At 35.5% G+C, this 11,477-nt stretch overlaps 1 protein-coding gene across 1 annotated transcript; it reads right to left on the minus strand.

Moving 5' to 3' along the window:
* Positions 1 to 4,803: 4,803 nt before the first annotated feature.
* On the minus strand, positions 4,804 to 10,261 carry LOC113736639 (PTI1-like tyrosine-protein kinase 3). Its single transcript, XM_027263698.2, has 8 exons — positions 9,981 to 10,261; positions 8,578 to 8,755; positions 7,262 to 7,512; positions 7,019 to 7,145; positions 6,627 to 6,900; positions 5,644 to 5,776; positions 5,455 to 5,538; positions 4,804 to 5,249 (listed from the first exon to the last, which is right to left on the minus strand). The coding sequence occupies exons 2-8, from the start codon at positions 8,669 to 8,671 to the stop codon at positions 5,130 to 5,132; spliced, it is 1,083 nt and encodes a 360-aa protein (XP_027119499.2). The 5' UTR covers positions 8,672 to 8,755; positions 9,981 to 10,261; the 3' UTR covers positions 4,804 to 5,129.
* Positions 10,262 to 11,477: the final 1,216 nt, after the last annotated feature.

Raw genomic sequence — 11,477 nt, forward strand, 5'->3', positions numbered from 1 at the left:
AAAATGTGATTAATCCTTTATATTAATTAAAGGGATAAATGATTACAAGGAGAAGGGGCATAAAGGTCTTACCCCCTTGAACATTACCTAATCTGATATAAGGAAAATGCACGCTATCTAATCTAAGTTGGCCTTTTCACAAAGACTCGAAAAGTTAAAGAATCATATTCTAACAGTATTATTACTAACACTACCATAATTAGCAAGTCTGCCACTGAATTGGCATCCCAGAAAATATGCATAAACAAGTGGTTGCTCGTGTGCAACCATGCCCTTGATGGATTATCCTATCGATCTTCAATTGAATGGTAGATTGTCCTTACAAAATATGCCAAACATTGTAGCTTAACAAAAGGGTATAGGGGCGATTGCAAGAGACTTCATTCGGCTTTTTGTTGAGTAATAATTCTCATGAGACAGCTTGGAGAAAGGATGGGAAGAAGATATTGTCTGAAAAACATACTTAACAAAAAATCTGAAAAAGAGAATGTCAAAGAACAAGACAAGATGATCAAGTGTGAGGAAATGATGATTATTAATGCTGTAGTCCTTTGTTTTTGAATGATTTCTTGCTGCAAGACAAACACGTTACCTATTAGAAGATTGTGTATGGGATAGGGAGACTGTTTCCAATCAAGCATATTTGGGTTTCAGAATAGTGTGGAAGTTTACTCTGGATGGGATGATGTGGCACACATCAAGACCCATTAGTGCATACATTATTAGTGTGTAAATAATTAATTTTAAATAAATAAATATATATATATACACACATACGCACACAAGCGCACATGTAAATAAAATCATATGTTGTTAAATACAAATGAATGAAGAAACGAGTGATTAAATTGAACACCATGTTTTGATGAGAAAGTAATAATTTACCAGCATGATAACATGTGTTTTGCGCCTCAAGGGAAGAACTGGCTTATGCCTTGAGATTCAACTTCAGAGCCTCCAATAACGAGTCTGAGTATGAGGCTCTTTCATTAAAACTCACTCACTCTGTCCATACATGACTTGAGTTGTTTTGCATGGCTCTAAACAAGTTAAAATCTCGTTCGCACAAATGTATTCAATTGAAGTTGAGCTATTTTTCACAAGTTAGAAGTCAGCTCGTGCATGTCAGGTCACGCATGGATCTGGATCTTTTCGCGCAAATGTATAAGTTGGAAGTCAGGTCGTGTGCCAGCCCGGGGTCTGTTCGTGCAAGTGTATTTAGACAGTATGATAAGAAAGACATGAATGAAAAATTTTGCTAAGTATGGAAGAAACAAAAGTCTATTCATTCCACAAAATCCCATTTACAAGGGAGGAGTTTATACAAAAAGCGAACTGGTTCTACTCAGTTCGGTCTTACAAGTTACTCGAGCAAAGGCAGCAATTGTGGAATCGTGGGCCCTACACCGAACTGACTCGTCGCCTCGAAATCTGGTTCAGACTCATGCAACTTTTCGATGACTCTAGACTCAGAGGGGGGCTAGTGTAGTGGAGCCAATCCACCGAAGCCACATGTCAGTTCGGACATAGTGATCTGTCAGTTCGGCCAGCGCATACCGTTGCTTCCAGAACTCAATTGAGTTTAGTTTATTCGAAACAAAATATTGATTCATTGCTCTTTTAGATGTCAAAACTTCATGTTTTATCCGCATTCAAGCAAATATAGAATCAGCAGGATGATATCAAGTTTTACAACCCTTGGTAATATAAGTTCAGATTACATGAAAATCATTGAATTTCAACGACGAAATTACATGGATTTCACTCTAAAGATCACTCGCTTTTGTAATTGGGGCTTGAGATCATTAACTTAGGGGGTGTTCATGTGACTGAAGTAGTGTGAAACGAATCAAGCCCTTCCTTTTTCCTCTTCCCTCTTGTAAGGCTTGAAGTCTTTATTATTATTATTATTATTTTAAGCAACAACCCAAAAAAAAAAGAAAAAGAAAAAGAAAAGGAACTCATGGGGAAGAATGATTTACTTTGACCATGACTTTTCAAATTTAAATCTGATTTGCCTTCATTATTCTAGGAGCACTAACTAAAAGCAATTGAAGTAATGTTTTAAATCACAATTGTCTACTAAAATCAAGGCAATTTCAATTTTTTTTCTTATTAGCTTTGACTTCTAAAAGGGGATAATTTGTGAAATGCTAGAATATACTCGACATATTTGGCAAATTTATAACTAATATGAAGAATTCATTCAGAAAATTGTATAAATCGAGGTTAGAAATATAATTTGATAAGTGTTTGTGGACCGGTTTATAATTTTTTGAAACAATTAAGGATTGAAATAAAATACTTAAAAATGTGAGGCATTAAAAAGCTTTTAAATAAGAAACCTAATTCATTCTTTCTCAGTTGTCTTGTTCCATCAGAATTGTAAGCCGCCACTTTAGCTTCTTCCATCAGAATCTCACATACACACCCCCCTCGCATACAGCTGCACAATCACTCAGAGGTATAAAACTCTTTCCCTTTTGCTTATTTTCTTCCTCCCCTCCGCTCCTTTCCTTTTCTTTTCTTCCACTACTTGATCTTAGAGCCTTCAAGGATTTTGTAGCTATAGGTGGTTTTGTGAGATGGACAGGGGCAAAATCTTGCACCTGTTTGTAGTACCTTAATTATTCCTCTCCTTATCTAATCAAGAAAATTTGGAAAATGCGGGGCTATATCTAGTGGAATAAACTCCGATACTCAAGTTAGTGAAATGGAAATAGGAAAGAGGATGGGAGAATTTAGAGAATTCTGCAATTAAGAAGAGAACAAAAGAATTAGCTTTTTCGTATGACCATTTCTTCTCTTTGTTCTTCTTAGACCCACCGCTTCACTTCATGTTGAAACCTTGAGGTTGAGATTTTGTAATGAGGTAGTGGTACCTACCTAACTTGTCTTGTGTTAGGTTGATGATTCATTAGTCATGTGATTCGTTCTTTCATTGTTTAATGCACACTAATACTTGTTAAGATTGGAGGCATCTCCTTTCCACTATCCTCCTCATCAAGTCGAACTTTGAACTTGACTTACAAGATACGGCTCGAGGGGGCTAGTGGAAAGAAGTAATAGTGACAAAAAGGATGTCACCAATTGCAGGTTCGACCCAAAAGGTGTAATGGAAAGAAAAGAAATAGTAAAGAGGTGGATGTCACCAAAAGATGCCACTTATCTAAGATATCACTTGTCTCGACAAGTGTCATTGTGCATTAAATATAATGGCTAATAAATCATAAAGTAGCATGAGACAAGTTATACAGATATTAATTGACACCTCATCACAAGATTTCAATTTCGATATCTCAACATGACGTGGAGCGGTTAGCATGTGACTCACCACTCTAACAAGAATAAAAAGGAGAAATGATCGTATAAAAAAAAAGTATTTATTTTTTTCTCCTTCCATTTTCACTAATTTAAGCATTGGAGTTTATTTCGGGAGATATAGCCCTGCTTTTTTCAAGTTTTCTTAATTAGTTAAGGAGTGAAGATATCAAGGTACTACCAGCAAGTTTTCTTATCAAGTGGAGTTATCATGGTAACCTATCAATGGGCCTTAACAATCACACGTGCAACTATAGTATACTGTTTTTTTTGTCAGCAACGATACAGTTGTATAACCTACTTTATCTTAATCTAGGGGGAGGGGAGCCTAAGGAGGCTGTGGTAGGAGCTAGTGGATATACAGATCCAACTAGATCAAGGGAATGCTATGGCACAATTCTTAGATTTTTTTTCGCTGCCGGTGAGATTTGAACCTTCACCAACAGCCGAAGGAGGGACCTAAGTCCCTCCCTAAGTCCCTCCCTGGTGCAACTATAGTACACACCCAGTTAAACTATACGAAGACGTGTGCAAAATGAATCCAAATTAGAGATGGGTCAGAACTCCCACAGATTGCTAGATGATAACCTATCAATGGGCAGTTAAGTCGGTTGTATAGAAAACCGAGAACTTTTTAACCCAGCTAGAAGCTTGTTCTATCGCGGGATTTGACTAAGAATAAATTTTGTATACACTGATAGTGTATATACTATCATAATCGGATGCACGATACATTTATAAAATTTGAATTTTATACTATCATGATCGGATGCACGACATATTTACAAAATTTAAATTTCAAATTCAAATTCGAATTATATGTCATGTAATTAATGGTGAAAATATATATGCTGTTAGTGTATAAAAAATTAATTCTTTAATGAAAGATTAAAAATCCTCACTCTAATTATTTAAATTATTTAAGAGGTATTTGAATTTATAAATCACCACATATTCTAGTGTTTGAAATATATTGATGAACTACAAACCCAAATGCCTCTCAAACAATCCAAAACAACTCAAACAATTTGGACAGATTTCGAGTCCTACCGCAAATTTCTAATCCAAATGAAGCCAAGAAAATTAGGAAGAATGCAATTTCATTTAAACGTACAAATTGGTCAAACTATTGCTGATTACCTATATTAGATCAATAACCAGGCCGCATGGAATTTGATTTCAGCCTCCCTTCGAATTGCTCGTTCTACCATAAACTGCTCATGGTTCCTCCCGGAAAGCTCCCAGAATCACATTAACGAGTACAAGTACAGCATTTAGACAAAATCATCCAGAGGCCTCGTCCTCTCCATTGTTTTGAGCCAAAGTTTAATTTCACAACAATTCCCTCTTTCCCTGTCCCACTCCAGAAGAAATGGTTGAAGGTTGAATAATACTGTTTGCTTTTACCTTGTCTGTTTTAGCTGGATCAAAGCGAGCAGATAATTCAGTCAAACTGGAGAAGCTTAATGGCAAACACAAACATCAAAGAATCCAGGATTTCTCATTTGACAAATCATACGAGTAAGATATTTTTAACATCTCAGGAAAAAAAAAAGGGCGGCAGTCATCATATCAACATTAGTACCACTCGAAACTCCCAGCACCCAATTACACCAGAAGAAAAAAGAAACATGGTACTCATCCCAACAAATAAGTTGCAAACAGCCAGAAAAAATTGGACAAACATATTTTCACATGGAGAAGCCAATTCAAGCCACAAACAAATATAGAGGCCAATCCAGATCACAAAGAATTGGCTGAAACCACGCAGAGTCACCAGTATTCTAATCCAAATGACTGAACGAACACTAAACCTCAGGAGCAGGGACTTGAGATTTCAGGAGTGGCTGGAGAGCCTTGACAACAATGCTCATATTAGGCCGGAATTCAGCTTCATACTGCACACAGAGTGCTGCCACTGCTGCGAGCTGCATCAACAATAAAACGACAAGCATCATTAGTTTTCCATTCCCAGGGCCCGGAAAAGATAACCAGTTCTGAGGACTGGACGAAAGCAGGGGCTTCTGTTGATGTATAACCAAAAAGTTAAGCCATAGTGGGATGCATAAAGAGAAGTTGGAAAAGAGACAAATGAGATGCAGATAGCAGGAGTGGGAAGTAGAGGATATGAACCTTAGCAACTCCTTTTGGGGGAAAATCTTTGAGCTTTGGATCTATACATTGTTTAACTTTGTCCTCACTCAGTCTCGGAGTTGCCTAGAAACATAATATTAGTTAAGTTGAGACTAAATTAGAAGCTTAGTTGACAAAAAACAGAGTGAGAAAAAAGAGAAGATATTTAAGAAAGGAAAAATGTCTAACCCAAGTAACAAGAGACTGCTGTCCACGAGGCATATTGTGATCAACGGGCTTCCTTCCAGTTAATAGCTCAAGGAGAACCACCCCAAAGCTATACACATCGCTTTTCTGCGTCAGTTGTCCTGTCATTGCATATCTGCATTCCATATCCACCAACAAATTAACAGACAACTTCTTCAGAAAGGAACTTTAAGCCACAAAATGTACCATAAAAAATGCACAGACAAAAGCCCCTAGTGAGTTAATTTATTAGCAGGCCTTGAAAGATTAAGGTGTCAAGATAACTAATTAGCTATCATAACCGACCGAACCTTTACCAACCGAAAAAATATGCAGATTAATCCCCATGTAAGATAACAGACTGACATTTGCATCAATTTAGGAGACTATCCAAATTAAGCATCAAGCATTTCAAACCATGTCAGTTACTAGCTCCAATAGTCAGGAAATACAACTGTGTTAGAGTTCTTGTGGCCATTTTAGGAGATAAGCTATGAATCTGCAGGAATGTCCTCTATTGGGCAATTAAAGCAGCCGTGGCTATTTACTATTTAATTGAGTATAGCTAAATCAAATGAACGCGATATTTTCCATAGCTCTACAGTCAACTCAAAGGCACAATTATACCTATGGATCTTAGCAGAGACAACCCTGACTTGTGCCCATATTTGTCTGCTAGCTTTTATACTTTGAAAAATAGAACCAAATTGAAGATTCATACCTAACTCATTTTATGGCTATTAAACTGGAAAAAGAAAAATTGGAATTTGAAGAAAAGAATGGATGTACAAAATGATGTACAAGTCATGCAACTTCTTGATCAAGAAGTTGCATGATGCCTATAGCTTTTGGAATTTGAATTTGACTGCAGTGTACTAAATGATGTAGGCTTACCCTGAAGTAGAAACAAACTCACATCATAGCAGGAAAATACCATATGTAGCATTTACAGAAAAGAAACGAAGAGAGGAGTCAAATAGCATTACTCTGGTGCATGATAACCGAATGTTCCAAGAACTCGAGTAGAATGAAGACGAGCAGCCATATCCGGAGCCTGATTTGAAAGGTTAAAATCTGCAATCTTTGCTTTGTAATCTTCAAATACAAGCACGTTGCTGGATCTGATATCTCTGTGAATTATAGCAGGTTGAACTTTCTCATGCAAATATTCAAGTCCTCTGGCAGCATCAACAGCGATTCTTACCCTTGTAATCCAATCAAGTGTTGGTCCAGGCTGGGCGTTTTGCACCCCTTTACGGCCTGTCAGAACAAATACAATTCAAGCAACATCTTTTAACCATTCATATATTGAAAAGAATACCCTGGATCAAATTAAACTAAACAATGGACTCCATTAGATGATGCATAATTCTCTCACCATGCAATATGTCGTGCAAAGAACCCATCGTTGCAAACTCATAAGCTAATACACGAAGATTCCCTTCTACACAGTATCCAAGAAGCTCAACAAGATTTTCATGCTTTAGCCTTGAAACCATAGAAACCTTGAAAAAGCATAACCTCACAATCAGTGGCCTTGCGCAAAAAAATAACAGCATGAAAGGATATAGAATTACTTAGATAGGGAAAGGATATCAGCACTAAATTCCTTAACAAATACCTGCGTCAAGAACTCAACATTTGATTCTGGCTCAGATGACACATCAAGCTTTTTCACAGCCACAGCTTTACCACTTTCCAGGTCTGCATAGTAGACTCTTCCATAGGATCCTTCACCAATTAAAGCCTTTGTTCCAAAATTGTCGGTTTTCTCCTTCAACTCTTCTAGAGACAAAGCAGGCACCTCAATAGGTGGTATTGTCTTTTGATCTGACATGACTGGAGCTGATACCTTTGACCCTCTTTGGTGCCCTAGAAGTCCAAAGGCAAGTATGTTAGAAGACAAAGCACTACAGAGCAGAAGTCTAACAAGAAAAGTGAACTTACTATAGTTCAATCTAGCTAAAACTGGCAGTAAAATTCTCTCTCTTGTAATTGGAGCACCCCTTGTTTACTTTATTATAATTGACATAATCCAAAAAAGTGGAAAAGGAGGACAAAAATACTACAAATTCTTGCATCTTTGCAGATGTTGCATATAACATATTTGCAAGGCGCACATATCACATGGAGAAAGGAAAATTATGAAATCTCTCAGACATTAGCAGCAAGACATTCAATTCCTTACAAATTAGCAATTCACCAAACATACACTCTTTAAAGTAAAAGATTAGATAAATTATGGAAAAAAAGGGAGGGATCGATCCACTTTGAACAACCAAATGCATGAAGAATGTGAATCAAAGGGGAAAAAAGAAAACTTGGACACGACAAATTAATATCTCATATAACAGGCATCTGGTAGAATTTATGGAAACACTCACAGCAAAATAGCAACTGCAATGCTAATTTATTTTCTATTGGAACATCATTAAAGGACTCTTCTTGAAGTACTTCTGCACAAACTGAAAGTAGATAAAACAAGGCAGAACCACCAAGGGTAGAGGTAATCAAAGACATAGCAACAGTATTCACATGTGAAAGATATATGCATCCTTTATATCTTAACCATCTTCAACCTTCATGCTAGAAAAATGTCCACACAAACAACCAATGCACCAAGGAAGGACCGTATGACACAAACAATAAGAGGCTCAAATGTAGAAGACAACTTTGTGGTTTACCCAACCTTTTGGAACAAAAATCCACAATAAATCCATTGCAGACATCTATGACTACTATGTTCCCAAAGCTGCAATTTTTTAACAACCTCAAGGAACTTGTTTATTAGTCCATTAAAAGGAAGAAAATGGGGGACAGAGTCACCCGAAGAAGAAGTGTGGAGAAGTTCCCAAGGAATCAAACACAAACATGAGCAAAAAAAACAACATATTTCATGTTAAAAACTGCAAACAAAAGTGAATCATAAGAACATACCATCAGGATGATTCTTTGGGCTTTTAAAGGGCTCATTCTCATTAGATGGGTAGGACTCCTCAACTTGACAGGTGCAGCACAGCCACCTCCGCATCCTAGCTTTCTTTCTCAGATAAAGATCGTCTTCAGCACTTTTATTTTCCAGACGTACAAAGTAACCAGGAGGAGGAGCATGTGCCTGTAATGCCAGTGACAAGTCAAAAAAGCTCAAAAAGCTGCAAAAGGTGCAAATTTCATGTATCTACCACAATCACCACATAAATCATATACAATCATTTTGAATGTGGGTTCATAACATCATTACATATTGCCAAGGTTCTCTTAGAACTCTGAGCTTTTTAGAGACGCCAAGCTGACAATCAATCCCAGATGCATAAGCTTAAATCTAAATCAAGAGGCCAATCAGAAGTAAAACATTTTCAACTATCAAATAAATTGCAAAACCATACCATGTATCTATGATAATCAGAAATGGTTTAAAAAAAAAACTCATCTTGATGGATAATTCAGCTGAAAACTGTAAACAACTAAATGACTAAAACCTACTTTCTGCACCCAATCCACTTAAAAACAAATTAAAATTCAATAAATGCACCTAAAAATTTTACCCAAAACGGCCAACAAACACCTTCTGAAATACATATGTATTCTCATGCATCAAAAACAGACACAAATCACAATTTTGCACCTAAGCATAATCCTACCCAATTAATCACAGGATTCTACATATATACGCCCTTAAAAAGTTAAAATACACGTATAAATATGGAATCAAGTGATCATGTGATCGCCCAACACCTTATCAAACTATTTCTGGGCCTCTTGCTGTTACATTTCCCACAACAAAGAAAGACAAACATAATAAATTAAACGGCTAATCCAATTTCATATCCTATTCTGAAAAAAAAAAGGGAAAAAGCATAGGATTATCTTGTCAAAGAAACCAATTCACACTTCCCAAATACATAACATTTCGTAGTGCTCATATCTACATTTCCATATCATCAAAGCACGCAATAATCCCAAAAAAATGCAACAAGCACAAATTTTGGAAAGTTCACAGCAAAAATTAAAAACAATAATAAACAACAATATTTCTTACCACCAAACCAGGACGACGAAAATTGTCATCCATCAAGTCAAGGTCAATACCCAAACGAAATCAAACAAAACCCAGAATCCAAATTTCCTTAAAAACCCAAAACACAGTTCAAGAAACTAAAAATTAAAAAAAAAAAAAACGAAGAGAACCCTGGCTAATGGAAGGAACAGAAAGAGATCCAAGAAAGATTAAAACAAGTCAAAATCAGAGATTGCAATAACCAACATATATATATAGAAATACAAGGAAAATTCAGAACCATTAAAAAGTAAGCGATATTCAAGGGGTTCTTCCTTCGTACCTGGAATTTGAATCACCTTATTCTCCCTACTTTTTCTGGGTACAACTGTGAAATGAGTTTTTATAGTTAAAGCAGAGATTATATATTGGGCAGTGTTTGTTTGTTTGCAATTGAAGGGATCGGAAAAGTGGGATAAAGAGGGGAAAGCCAGCGAGACAACGAACCAAAGAAACCGAATCAACGATGATTTGAGAATCAATCAATGAAGCAACGAAGGAACGAGAGAGAGAGAGAGGAAAGTATCATTTTTTTCCCTGTTTTCTTTTTCTCTCTCTCGTAACGTTTTTGAAGGATTTAACGGTTGGAGGAATTGTAGTAAAGTTTAATTGTTTGGGGTAACTTGCACAATATGGTTAATAAATTGGACTTACCATAAATAATTTGTAAAATTTTTATTAAAATGTAGCTTATTATAAATAACTTGTTAAGTTTTAACAAGGAATGTTGTCAAAAAACAAAAAAAAAAAAAAAAGCTTTACACGGAAATGTGCCAAAAAAAGTATATTATTGATTTTTTTTTATGAGAAGAATGCATATATGGATCTATGTTTACCCAAATTTTGAATTTTTTTTTAGAAATTTTTTAATAACAAAGGAATGAGATTTAAAAAAAAAAAAGGGGAAGGAGACAAAGGAATTTCAAAATTTTTGAATTAATAGTTGTGATAATAATATTATTGTCTTTAACATCCGTCCATCCCAAACTCACCTTTGAGTATGATTTTTGTTTTTGATGTGATGAAAGTAAGTATTATACTATTATATGAATATATGAAATACAAAAATTTTATTGAATTATATGTACGGGCGTGTATTATTTGGATATTATAGTATGAATACTTACTAAATAAGGATGAAGGGCAGTGATTTTTTATTGTTATTTTTCTAAATTTTGTTAACGAAAGTGAATGATGAGATTTTACAGGCCTTGTCGAAGGTTCCTTTGTCAATAAGCAAAAGAAAATACTCGAACAGACTAGCAAGTACGCCGTAAGGTACTGTGAACTTGCAACAAATGGATAATTTGGTTAGGAAAAGCCAAAATTTACAGATGAGACCTTTAATTGGAAGGATTACATATCAAAAGGAATTAAAAAATGGGGATAGGATTCTAACCAAATCTGATTTCAGTTTTGATCTTGCAAGAGATAAGATACTGTAGTTAGAATGTACTTGTCATAAACTCCGGATGATAAATTAATAGTTTAGTGGTAAAATTGTCAAATTAAAGAGAGTTAATAGGCTGTCAATTGGGTTTTCTAAATCAAGTTTTAACAAGTTTAAATCCGGCTCACAGATTGAATAGGGATTTGGGTTTTGGACTTTCGGATTCATATCCAAATTAGAAGGTTCAAACTCAATTCATTCTTTTAGAGTTTCGAGCTCGACCCAAGTTAATAATTAAATATATGATTATAGATAATATATATTTAATAATTATACAAATATATATATATAAATTAATAATATTCTATGTTATAATATGTATAATTACAT

The sequence above is a fragment of the Coffea arabica genome, chromosome 3c, assembly GCF_036785885.1.
Source record: "Coffea arabica cultivar ET-39 chromosome 3c, Coffea Arabica ET-39 HiFi, whole genome shotgun sequence".
NCBI classification, from domain to species: domain Eukaryota; kingdom Viridiplantae; phylum Streptophyta; class Magnoliopsida; order Gentianales; family Rubiaceae; genus Coffea; species Coffea arabica.

What these genes read in the sequence shown, in the direction of transcription:
- LOC113736639 (XM_027263698.2), bottom strand. Translation starts at nt 8,671, where the DNA reads ATGCGGAGGTGGCTGTGCTGCACCTGTCAAGTTGAGGAGTCCTACCCA. An exon ending in TTCGGTTATCATGCACCAGA is followed by an intron (nt 5,777 to 6,626) that starts GTAATGCTATTT and finishes TATGGAATGCAG; the next exon opens with ATATGCAATGACAGGACAAC. An exon ending in CCCCAAAAGGAGTTGCTAAG is followed by an intron (nt 5,250 to 5,454) that starts GTTCATATCCTC and finishes TTGTTGATGCAG; the next exon opens with CTCGCAGCAGTGGCAGCACT.